The sequence below is a fragment of the Myxine glutinosa genome, chromosome 11 (genome assembly GCF_964187855.1).
Source record: "Myxine glutinosa chromosome 11, kmMyxGlut1.1, whole genome shotgun sequence".
In the NCBI taxonomy this organism is placed as follows: domain Eukaryota; kingdom Metazoa; phylum Chordata; class Myxini; order Myxiniformes; family Myxinidae; genus Myxine; species Myxine glutinosa.
Window position 1 is genome coordinate 133425432 of NC_136271.1, and position 13107 is coordinate 133438538.

Consider the following 13107-nt stretch of genomic DNA (forward strand, 5'->3'; position numbering starts at 1 on the left):
TAATAGCAAAGACAAAAACAAAATCGGAAGTGATCGAGACAGTGGTCTGTTGCTTATACACCGCCCGGGTTAAAGTTTTTTGTTTGATTGAAGAAATTACAATTTCCCCATAGGTTTGGATTCATTTGAAGCAATTTTATATATACAGATTTTCAAGTGTTTGGGTCTTTTATTGTGTGTTTGCGTGTTTGCACTTTATTATTTCACAGGCGAACAGTAGCACCTAAAGGACCCAAATTTTGGTTGTAGGTACTTCACAGTCTGTGCAAGGTTTTAAGCTCCCGCACGTTGGCATTGACATTCATTTTGAGGCCACCGAAGGCCGCTATAAAAAGTGCGTCTTGGGATGTGGAGTCAGGCAGTGTTAACACTGACCCACAGGCAAACGGAAACCACCATGATGCCAATAACTCAATAGGTTTTCAATGTCCTAAACGCCCCAAATCCACTGCCGGGAAAATCTAACCCAGCCGGACAGTGCAGGGTATCCTCTTCCTTCCCCACTCCCCTACCACAGGCAGCAAAGATGGCTGTTCACATGACATGCAAAGAATGAAGAAGTACGCTTGCAGGTGAAGGCTCGTATTTATCTGTGGTGGACAGTTAAAACAATTAATAAAATAAACAAGACGTTGATAGAGGTATGCTATTCACCATGGGAAGCAGGGAGAAGCTGACATTTTAGGCATTAACATTAACATTTCAGGCTTTGTTGGAGCAGTATCTCTATTTGCTCCAATGAAGGGTTAACATCCGAAGCACCAGCTTCTCTTTGCTTCCCATGGTGGTAAGCATATTTCCATCAATGTCCTGTTGATTTCATCCATTGACATGCAAAGACTCTGGGTACACAAATTTGTTTGTAGTACAGGAGCTAGTGTGCAAACAACACCTGAATTCGGAGATAGGAAGCAATGTAATCCGGTGTCAGGGAATGTTTATGTACAATAGTAAACTTGTAATTCCTTAGTTTTATGCACAAATAGGTAATTCCTACAAAGGTGTCGGCAATAACCCTCCACTCTTCACAAAAGATACCCTGAGACCTTTAATGTCCATAAATGGTCAGTGCCGGAGTGTCCTTCAGCTAAACGTCCTTTCGATGGACGGCGCATACATTGATGTCTCGCCCTGCAGATTGAAGAAAGGATTCGAGCTGCAAGGATAATGACAAATTGCACTGCCACACACAAACCAAATATAAATGGGTCATGAAGTTGCTTTTAACAGCTGCAACTAGAAAGGCACTCGGTAGAGCGCACACCTCCGCCAGGATGAACAGTTTACGTTTGCGATGAACATCTGCGATGGCCCTATAGCCAAATATCTTCCTTCGGGCATACTCTAACTGTGTGCCAACTCTCGTGCTTGTATCATCAAAGTCACAATTCTCCCAAACATTTCACCTATCTGCCGTACTACAGGGGTAACAGCAGGCAACAGTTTCTAGCTGGGTTGGGATTCACACTCAGGCTAGACAGCTCATAGTCGAGTGCACATATCTCTCAGCTATCCTGCCAGCCCAAATTGTGTTAATACGTGTTACTGGAAGACAACAGGTAGCCAACACAGGAAGTGGTGTTGAAAAAGACAATAAACTCACCGGCATACTAAAAGAGCTCCAGGAAGTCCCACTGGCACCCCTAGTATATAACGGAAGATATACTTTATCATGGTTTGAAGTGTAAGAAGTCATAATTTCTCAATGACAAATCGACTGGTAGAGGAGGCGATGCCAAGACGAAAAATTGTTTTGCAAAATCAACACCAGAACATTTCATTTTTGCAATTCCACCCCAAATGGTGCATTTATTTGGCATGGCATGAGCAGAGTTGGTTAAACCTTTTCTTTACAACAAGTGCACTTGGATAAATTCTTAACAGGTAAGTCAAGGCACATGAAATGCCCGATATCAAAAGTGTCGCTCCGAGCCTCCATGGAAGTGCACGGCCACGTTACCTTTGGAGTCTTTGCGTACTTTCCATTGCGAGTGTCTCTGATGCTCGTTATCTCCAGGCAGTCAGTCTCCTGCAAGGCAAAGTGTTGACAGGGAATGAGGAGTTGAAGTTAGATGAAGTTGTCATCATTCCAAAGTCACCATGCCAGTTGTTTGCACATTTACATTTCACAATCCATCTGTCACTGGGAAAAAAAAATTCCTGCGTTGTTGTATAGAGTGGAATCAAAAGGTAAAATGAGACGTTTGTTTTAAGCAGGGGGTTTTGCGGTAACACCAGATGCCTATTAGCAATGAAGAATTGATCATTATCGCACATACTGCCCAAACCTGAAACGGCCACTCACGAGAGGCAAAATAAAGCCAATAAATGCTCGAGCAAGTTCAACAACAGCGTCTTTCATGCCCATCTGCTTACAATCAACAGGCTGTAGGCAAAGGCACATGTGCTGTTGGTTGTGGTGTCCTCGCTCGTCCTCTCCTTCCCCCACCCCCTTTACATTTACCAAGTGCATACAGATCTTCAAACACCACAGATGACAAATCAAGCAAAATATCTTGCTACAGAATATGGGAAAGAGAGAGAAAGAAGAGGGGGGCGGCCTGGGGGGAGGGGGGGTGGATGGGGGATGTGAAGGGAGAGGGAGATCCAAAGTGGTTTGTTTTTAGAAATATTTGCAATTCCTGTGGTTGAGATTTATTTAGAATACATTAATGGCTGCTCGCAAAGAAGGCACACCAAAAAGACCTGGCCTCTGCCCGAATCGAGCCGCTCAGCAATCCTGAAGCAGGACCTAACCATCGCTATGTATACTCAACTCAAAAAAAACATTATGGAGCACATGCAGCAGAAAGAAAATATTTTACTAATTTGTGTGCAAGTACGTTGATAAACAAGGTTACTATACGACGAGCATCCAAAAAGTTGTTATACGAATATATGCCCCTCTTCACAACTTGATGCTTACATATCGGATGGCCATTCAATTGGGATGAGAAGCATTTTTAAAGCATATTAGGAGCAGGTTTTAAATACAATGCAGACAACAGACCTACCATCGCAGATGTGCTTTCTAATAGACAGGTGAAATACAATACAAAGAGAGAGCAAAAAGAAACCCACATATGCATCAGGGATCACAAGAAAGGATGTTTGATGTTCAGAAGTTCAAAAAAAAAATCTTTATTGGATGCAAACACTCAGATGTCTTGGACCACGCAGTTTCCCCTCCAAGAAACAAGTTATACACAAAACATTACAACATGGTGAAGGCATTTATAAACAAGATGGCTGTGTTCAACGCAAGATGGTTACGTTTGTGGCCTCTGAAGCCAAAAAGACGTAAATGACGACACGACGGAAGAATACGAAACAGAAGCAGCTTGGAGGGACGAAGGGGGAGGAATGTGGTTGAGTGTGGTTGAGAAGGACCGATATTGTGCATCAAAAGTGAATTGGCAAATCACAACAGAAAGATGTTCCTATAAAAGCCAATGGGATAAACTCTGATCAATCGCTTTCGGCAGCTAAGTAGGAGACGCTAAATGAACATGCAACCTTATGTAACAATGTCCAATGATAGTTTGTCGGGTCATTTTACTGATAGACGTTGAAGGAGCCATCTATTTATTATGTAAGCAAGTTGGACGAGGTAGGGGGATTACTGAAATGCTCTGAACTTGATTGGAAAATACAAGAAAATAAGTGATAAAGGGGAATAGGGGTGGAGTAGGAGCAGAGAGAGAGAGAGAAGGGAAAGAAGGAGGTGAAGGGGAATATATTGGGGTATGGCAGAAATGGGGGAGAGAACAGCATAAAGCAGGGGAGAGTTCCAAAATACACATTTGCATACATAGTAAATAGACCTGCATAAGCTGGAAATGGACCAAACTATTCTTATGAGCTCGTGATTATGAGGTGCAAACTATGTACCCCAAGTTTGAATTTAACATTATTTTACATATTAATATGACAGTAGTCTTACGATAGTCAATGCAGGGGTTGTAAACTTGACTCTCAGCAGTCTGATCTGGGTTCGATTCCTGACCTGACTATAAACTGTTCGATTGGTGCTTCGCAGGTACGGCACTGCATTACAAAGCATCCTGTCCCTCGGATGAACATTAACCCTTCTGCCAGCATTAGCTGGAGGGTGTTAAAGTTCACACGCTGTGATAGAGTAGGTAAGTTAAGGAAGAGTAGGTAAGTTGTAACTGGCACACCTGGAACAAATTCAAAATTCTTGCTTTGCTACTGGTGGGAAGAAATGGCAAAGCATTCAGTGTCATCATTGCCATAAGACTCCCTTGGCAGCAATGGCATTTTGTCCATCGAGTATGAACATGAAATCTGGAAATTCCTTCGACTTAATGACTGGAGGGGTGGCCGACACAATCACCAATGACTGTCCTGGTCACAAGCGTGTAAATTCTTGGCATGCTGTTCCAGTGCTAAAGTAATACCTCTTTCCCTGTCCCTGTATCTGTCTCCATCTTGTTTCCCATTCAACCCATTGAAAGTGGCATCATGCCATGTTATGTTGGATTAATATGTCAACCCCAAAAGGTCCCAAATCATTTATTTAACTCCAGACTAACTTTTAGTCACCTGGGCGGGGTTGCGTGTGGGGAAACCTAACCTATTTTCTTTTTCCTCTCCGAGTTATGTGTATTTTCACATGTGTGTTGGAATGTAAACGTGCTGCAGCTAAATGTGTTTATTCATATTTTGAGATTTCCGAATTTAAAATGTTCATTCATTGAATCCATGCAAACTGAGAATAGCATGTGCAAATTGGCACTGCGAGATACCTCGACAGATTGCCTGTGTGCTTGGAACTCGATATACGCAGTTCACGTTTCTGCTGGATGAGGATTCGCTTTTGTGTAATCACAACTTCATTGGCAGCATTGCTTTGTGCTTGATTCTTCCCAACTCACTGAGAATTTCAGATTGGATTTTGCAATAAATATGCATTTCCCAAGCTTAGTTGTTTTTTGTAACAATAAACCCTGGATTTCCATCCTTTGCAGAATAACTAAATATGTTCTTTTGAAATTCCCAAGTCCAGCCTGGACAGACAGGCAATCAACTTTGTTGAGGAATTATACGGTTTTGGCAAGTCTTTGCAACAAGCCCATCAAACTATAAGGTTGTGTGAAACGTCCCCGGGCATGTGCGTGGTAACTATACAGTCATGGCCAAAAATATTGGCGCCCTTGCAATTTTTTCAAATAACTCACAATTTTCTCTAAAGATAAGTTGATATTGACAAAAGTATTCGGTCTCCACAATTATTTATTTCATTGTTGATATTACAGAACCTTTGTTTTTGATTCAGAACTAAATATATCCTTTTAAATCAGAAAATAAAAAGAAACGGCATTGACAAAGTTATTGACACTCGAGACTTAATATTTGGTAGCACAACGTTTGGACAAAATAACTGCAGTCAATCTCTTCCTATAGCCATGAATGAGCTTCCTACACCTCTAGCTACTGGCAGTTTGGCCCACTGTTCTTGTGTAAACTGTTCCTGTTCTCCCAGATTTGAAAGGTGCCTTCTCCCAACTGCTGTTTTCAGATCTCCCCACAGGTGTTCAATGGGATTTAGATCTGGACTCATTGCTGGCCACTTCAGAACAGTCCAGCGTTTTGTCTTGAACCATTCCTGGGTGCTTTTTGAAGTGTGTTTGGGGTTATTGTCCTGCTGCGAGACCCATGACCTTCGACGAAGACCCAGCTTTCTGACACTGGGTTGAACATTGTGCTCCAAAATGCCTTGGTAATCTCCTGATTTCATGATGCCATGCACACATTCAAGACACCCAGTGCCAGAGGCAACACAGCAACCTCAAAACATCACTAAACCTCCTCCATGTTTGACAGTAGGGAAGGTGTTCTTTTCTTTGAAGGCTTCATTTTGTTTTCTGTAAACATAGACATGATGTGCTTTACCAAAAAGCTCTAATTTGGTTTCATCTGTCCACAGGACATTCTCCCAGGAGTATTTTGGCTTGTTCAAGTGTGTTTTGGCAAACTCCAGTCGGGCTTTCTTATGCCTCTCTCTCAGCAGTGGGCTCCCACCATAGAACCCAGAACCCCCTTTCATTGAGTTGGCGACGGATGGTGCGAGTTGAAACTGTCGTACCTTGTGTCTGAAGGTCAACTTGAATCTGTTTTGCAGTTGATCGAGGTGCTTTCTCCACCATTCGAACAATCCTTCACTGCAATCTTCGATCAGGTTTTCTCTTGCGGCCACATCCATGGAGGTTGGCTACAGTGCCATGGGCCTTAAACTTCCTGATAACATTGTGTGCGGTGGACACAGGAACATCAAGGTCTCTGGAGATGGACTTGTAGCCTTGAGATTGTCCATGCTTGGCTACAATCTTGTGTCTGACCTCCTCAGACAATTCTCTGGTTTTCTTTCTTTTCTCCATGCTCATTGCGGTGCACACAGTGACACAAAACAGCAGAATGACTCCTTTTCTCTATTCAAACTGGTTAAATGAGTGATTTTTATATTGCAGGCACCTGCAACTCACCACTTTCCAAACAAAAGTAGAAACATCTGCCTGAAATCTAATTATTTCTAACAACTTCTAAAAGGTGTCAATAATATTGTCCGGGCCATTTTAGGATGTTTGTGAGGAATAAGCTATATTGTAATGTTAGGGTTAGGGTTAGGGTTAGGGTAACAACTCGGTTAGGGTTACTTTTCTATCCTCTGAAGATTTAGTAATTTTTTCAGCTTTTTTTGTTTTGTTCCACTGCAAACCAAAGAAATACATTTGTGGATACCAAAATATATTTTTATTTCAACAATTTTCTGGAAGAAATGGTGCACTATTTGAATAGAGTGCAAAGGTGCCAATATTTTTGGCCACGACTGTATAAAACTGATCTTCTTCTTCTGATCGTGCCTGAACAGTTTACAAAAGGCTGCATTCCATCACCAACTGCAAAATGAAGAGTTAGTTCTCACTGTGTAAATGACAATGTCTGTAAATGTGTAAATGTAAATGTGTAAATGACAAGCTTAAGTTGTAAACGATAAGCAATAATGATCCCTATTATGTTTGGTTATGTGCTTTGTCCTGGTTCATGACGGTGTGTGTGTGTGTCATGTTTGTGTGGATAGTTTGCGTTGCCATAAGTAAGTGTGGGTGGGTGCTTTGTGGCAGAGAGAGTGGCCATGTTTGAAATTATGTACAGTACAAGTTGCTTAACAAACTTCCTGTTTAGTTCGCCTAACTAAAGTTGTAGGAGTTGTTGTTTTTTACACCATAACACCAAAAAGAATTTTAAAACCTTCAGAAAAAATGGGTGTGCTATTCCAGTTAATGTGAAATGGCACTCGAGTTGGCCTATCACCCAATTATATCGCTTGCATACCTCCAACACAAAACATTTTCAAAGCTACAGATACATAGTCAAAAACCACAAACGCAGGGTTAAAGAGAGAGTCAACACGAAGCTGCACTTTTTTTTTTCTTTTTTTTTTGTATCCGGCTCGTGAAAGAGCTAACATTTGAAAGAGCTCACCTGTCATCGAGGCTCGTGAAAGAGCTAACATTTATTTCACAAACAAATCAACCAGACAAACAAAATATATAAAAAGAGGGAGTGGAAGACAAGATGGGGAGAGAAGGGGAAGCACACAAACACAACATTTGAGAGCAGGGAGAAGTGTGGGAGGGAGAGGGCTTGGGGGGAGGAGGCGTGGGAAGGGGGGGGGGGGGGGAGAGGTATAAAACACAAGGGGACCAAGGACTTCCAGGACAGAAGTTGGTATTTCCAAAAAAAAAAAAAAAAAGTGTAGGATTTTGGGTGAAATTTGCGGGGGTAGGAAAGATCAAGGTTTTGGATGGGGGAAGATAAGAGATGGTGGTGAACAGCTGTTTTAAAGACCTGGAGGGTGGAGTGGGATTGAAGAGAGTGAGGGAGTTTGTTCCAGAGGCGGGAGAAAAGAGGAATGAAGGAGTGAAGGTGAGCAGAAAGTCTTGATTTTGGCAGTTTAACCACAAGAGGGTTGCAGGCAGATCTTATGCGACCTGTAGGAATATTTGGGGGACAGAGCCCAGTGAGAGCTGGGGGGGCAAGGCCAGAGAGGAGTCGGTAGAAGACGGAAAGACCACCAACCTGCCTGCGGTGAGTGAGTGAAAGACCCTTGGAGTTAGCTTCATCACGGGAGATTCCAATGATTCTACAGTGCTATCAAAAATTGGATCTATACTCTCAAAAGCACTGGCTATTACACTTCAAGGATAATTAATTGAATGAAGACTCGGTGTTGTTTCACTTTGATCGTGCATTCTGTGGCTGGTGGGTCGGTGGTTCAATTCTGGCCTTAGCCGAGTTGTGCCGAACACATTAAAGATGGTGCTTGATGCTCAGCATTCAGAGGATAGAAAAGTAACGTTACAATAATGGCGTCACTGGTACCCAGAGTTTTCCAGGAAGTTACTTCCTATGCGCAGCAGTTGTGTTTGTCTGAAGTAACCTCTGGTGTTGTTTAATGACTTTGTCTGCAAGTATGTACTTGATTTGTTCAACAGCTTTTCAATGAACCTTAGACACTTAAATAAATAAAAGGTCATTAATCTGAAATATAAAAGAATGCTGTACAAAGTAAGAATGCATTGATGGATAGAATGATGTTTTTAACTAAGGATATTTCAGCCAATTTTTTTTTTTGGATACAGAATCGAGGCTCATGAAAGAGCTAAAAGAAGCATTGGCGAAGCATTGTCCCACTAGGAATGCTGAAGCATCAAAACATGAATTATTAAAGAATTGTGAATACAGCTTTCACAGAGCCAGAAGATGAACACATTGCATTGACATCTGGGTTTTGGGTAACACCTGCAGCCCCTTTACAAGTTCACTCAACTCAAAACTCTGTTTACAGGGCGTTGTTGAATTACAGGGTGTTTCAAAAAGATTGATACACCTTTGACTTCCTGCAATTTCTTTGTTTTTTGACCTATACTGTTTTCCTTTTCAGGGTTTGGTGGTGTTATCGTGGTATTTGTTTCCTGGGATTTCTAGCTCCGTAGCTCAACTATGCCATTGACAGTGGAGCAGAAGACAAAAGTGGTGGCTCTGTGGTATGAGACTAAATCATATGTAGACATCTGCCGGATGTTCTGCCAGGAATACGACCTCAGAACACGTGATGGACCCACAAATTGAGCCATTCAACATATTGTGAAACATTTTGAGAAAAGGGTACAGTGCACGACCAGAGCAAGGGCAACATTGGCAGGTCAGCACCAGTAACCAAGAGCCAAGCCAACACCGACGCCATGCGGGATTCTGCTTTGGACAGTCCCAAGAAGTCCCACCGCCGGTGCTCCCAGGAGCTGGGCATCAAACCACAATCAGTCTGGCGTATCCTCACTAAGGAAATGAAGCGTTTCCCATACATTATCTCCATTAGGCATAAACTGAGTCAAGATGACATGAGTAGGAGACTTGATATGTGCAATTGGCTCAGTGACAGGATGGAGCGGTACCCAAACTGGATCAACCTGATGTGGTTCAGTGATGAAGCCCATTTCCACTTGAACGGTGCCATCAACAACCACAACAACAACATTATCTGGGGGGCAGAACCACAACAATGCCCGTCTGAACCGTGGAGGGGCACACATCGAGAACGTCAATTACAAGGATTTTGCACAAATGCCAATTTCAGACCTTGGGCTCTCACTAACTCGAGCAGTGACTGCAATGGCAATCAGTGATAGAAAATACCATATCATAAGCTTTCAAGAAATGTTTGGTTCACGTTCCTGAGGTTTCTGTTTCTTTGTAAATAAACGTTTAAAGTTGTATCACTCTTTTTGAAACACCCTGTGTACTGCCTCGATAGCTCTTTGATGAGGCTCAAGAAAAATGCTCAAATATGTAAACCTGTTACAGCATTTTTGCGAATTCATAGAATCTTTGACCACGCCAAGAAAGCTCTGATGGCCGTAAAAATGCGGTGCGGTGCTCATTGGGCCGAGATAATCATGCAGGCATATTTAAACCTTAACAAAGTAATCACATAACTTTGATTTTGATTTTTACATTGATCTAAGGCTCATCGTCAAACTTGTAGATAAATCATATGCAGCACAACAGCACAAATATATTAGGAGACATTGGTCGACCTTTACATGAATTACAAAGACATGAGTAGATTATGTACAAACTTATGAGGGATATGCGATTTTAACCTGGGTTCTTCACATCATGAGTCAGGAGTTGAGATGGGAAAACAAACAGCACAACACTTCAACATTCACATCTAGATCCACTTCCTCAACTTTCACGAGCACAACTGAAAACAGATTGGACAGACAAATCAGTGGTGTCTTGTTGGTGAAGACATTCGCTTACATCCCAAATGCTGTGGGTTAACGTTCATCTGAACATGACTGGGGATTTTGTGTTGGGGATTTTGGGGAGTGTTGGAGATTTTGACTGTAAGCTTCAGAAGGTCTACCTAATCAAAGGAGAACTGCCGTGCAACTCTTGAATCATCGGTAAAAACCCAACCGGCTCATTGAAGATCCTTCAGAGTGGGGTAATATGCTTGTCCCACCTGGTCTGGTTTAGATGTGATGCCAGTCCATTCATTGTGATTTACTCTTAGTCTCTGGTTTCATCCTTTGCTGTAAGGAGTTATTCTGAACGACTGTGGCCTTACCTTTCTCCTATACATGCAGCAATTGCAAAACAGAAAACACTATTATGTGTTCTTTAACGGCCACTGTTATCCCACCTTGTGGGGTTGGCCAGGGGAAGCTTGGCCCAAGTCATTCACGAACCGGCTGGCCAGGCCTGACAGTTTTTTTTTTTTTTTTGTATACAGAGTCGAGGCTCGTGAAAGAGCTAACATTTATCAAACAAACAAATCAAACAAACAAGCAAACAAAGTATAGAAAAAGGGGAGCGGTCGACAAGATGGGGAGAGAAGGGGAGGAAGCACACAAACACAACATTTGAGAGCAGGGACATCGGGAGATGTGTGGGAGGGAGAGGGCCTGGGGGAGGCAGGATAGGTATAAAACGCAAGGACACCAAGGACTTCCAGGAAAGAAGTCAAACGTCACCTCAAAAAAGTGGATTTGGGGTGAAATTAGCGGCGGTAGAAAAGATCAAGGTTTTGGATTGGGGAAGATAAGAGATGGTGGTGAACAGCCGTTTTAAAGACCTGGAGGGAGGAGTGGGATTGAAGAGAGTGAGGGAGTTTGTTCCAGAGGCGGGAGAAAAGAGGAGTGAAGGTGAGCAGAGAGTCTTGATTTTGGCAGTTTAACCATAAGAGGGTTGCAGGCAGATCTTGTGCGACCTGTAGGAATATTTGGGGGACAGAGCCCAGAGAGAGCTGGGGGAGCAAGGCTGGAGAGGAGTCGGTAGAAGACGGAAAGACCACCAACCTGCCTGCGGTGAGTAAGTGAAAGACCCTCGGAGATAGCGTCATCACGGGAGATTCCAATGATTCTGAACGCTTTGGTTTTAACAGCGTGAAGACGAGCTAGGTGTGAGGCAGGAGCACCAGCCCAGAGGGGAGAGCAGTACTCCATTGAGCTGCGGGTGAAAGCCTTGTATGTGATGAGGAGCTCAGGTGTGCCAAGGAAGGACTTCGCACGACGGAGGATGCCCAGTTGGCGACTGGCTTTGGAGGCCAGCTTGGAAATGTGGTTTTCCCAGGAAAGATCATGGCAGATAGTGAGACCCAAAAGCTTGAGTGACAGAACTTCTTGGAGAGGATTATTCAGAAAGTAGATGGGAGGGTTGTCCAGTCGGTCTTTTCGGAGAGACATCGTAAGAGTGTGAGATTTGTCAGGATTGAAAGACATGTTCCACTTGTTTGCCCAGTCTGTGATTTTGTCCAGGTCTCAGAGAGTGAGGAGGCTGCAGACTGCCGATCTGAGGGATGAGGAATGGAGCGGCAGAGAGTGGAGTCATCAGCAAAGAGATAGAGAGGATTTTCAAGAGAGTCAGAGAGATCATTGATAAACATAAAAAAGCACAGGGCCCAGAACACTGCCTTCGGGAACTCCAGCCTGAACAGGAAGAGGAGATGAGAGAAACCCATTCAGGGCCACACGTTGACTACGACTATAGAGGAAGTCCGCCAGCCATGCGTGGAGATTTCCATGGATACCAAAGGAGGAGAGTTTGGTGAGCAGAGCGGGGTGCCAGACCGTATCGAAGACACGTGATATGTCGAGGAAGACAGCTCTAATTTCCTGTTTGGCATTGAGGTCCTCCATCCATTGTTGAGACAGCAGAAGCAGCATGTCCAGAGTAGAGTGGCCTGGTCTGAAACCAAATTGATGATCAGAGATCAAGCCATTGGAGAAGAGGAAAGATTTGATATCCGAAGCAATGATGGATTCCATGACTTTGCTGATAATTGGGAGAAGGCTGATTGGTCTGTTGCCTAGTTAGGGCAGGAATTTGGAATTTGTTCAGGGTACCGGCGATACTTGCCTACTCTTTGCGAAGGACACCATTGGATCTTTAACATCAACCAACCCATGCTGGCAGATGAGAATCCCAGTTTAACGTCGATCCAAGGGACAGCACACACATTGATGAATCACCCTGCCTGTAAACACCGAACTTACAGTTTATAAGATTCGAGTCAGGATTCGAACCCAGGCTATGCAGCTTAGAGGCAAGTGTGCGTACTTATAGGCCATCCTGTAAGCCCACATAAAAGAAAATACAAATAAGCAACAAAATTGCTCCACAGACGTCAGATTTCAGGCATTGTGCCACATGCTTGACTTGACTTAACCTGCCTAATTACCTACACTGCAAGATGAAGGCCTGCTTCAATATGGCCCAATCTGTTTTAGTCAATGCAATTTGGGAGTCATTGTACTAAAGTAAATTTTTTAAAGTCATTTTTACACACTTTATGGTCTGCATGCAGAACAGAGCATGTACAACTTGCAGAGCAGCAAAAATGAAAATATAATAAAAGCAATAATTTGCTCAGCAACATCAAAGGCTGGCTCAGCAACATTGCAAATGGTTCAGACGAATGATGCTGGAACAAAATCTTTATTTTTTTTTAAGCAAAAGGGTCTGCAGACAACAAAATGGTGTCTCACACCTACAGACCAATGGTAATCATCCGGC

The 13107-nt window shown here is 43.1% G+C and overlaps 1 protein-coding gene across 4 annotated transcripts in view; it reads right to left on the reverse strand.

Annotated features, from left to right (window-relative positions):
- Positions 1-13107, reverse strand: part of LOC137436847 (1-phosphatidylinositol 4,5-bisphosphate phosphodiesterase beta-1) — a 293810-nt gene that overhangs the window by 146880 nt on the left and 133823 nt on the right. For all 4 annotated transcript variants that reach the window (XM_068131011.2, XM_068131013.2, XM_078787147.1 and 1 more), the window contains exon 3: positions 1961-2029. In XM_068131011.2, the coding sequence (XP_067987112.1) occupies positions 1961-2029 (69 nt within the window). The remainder of the gene's footprint in view (positions 1-1960; positions 2030-13107) is intronic.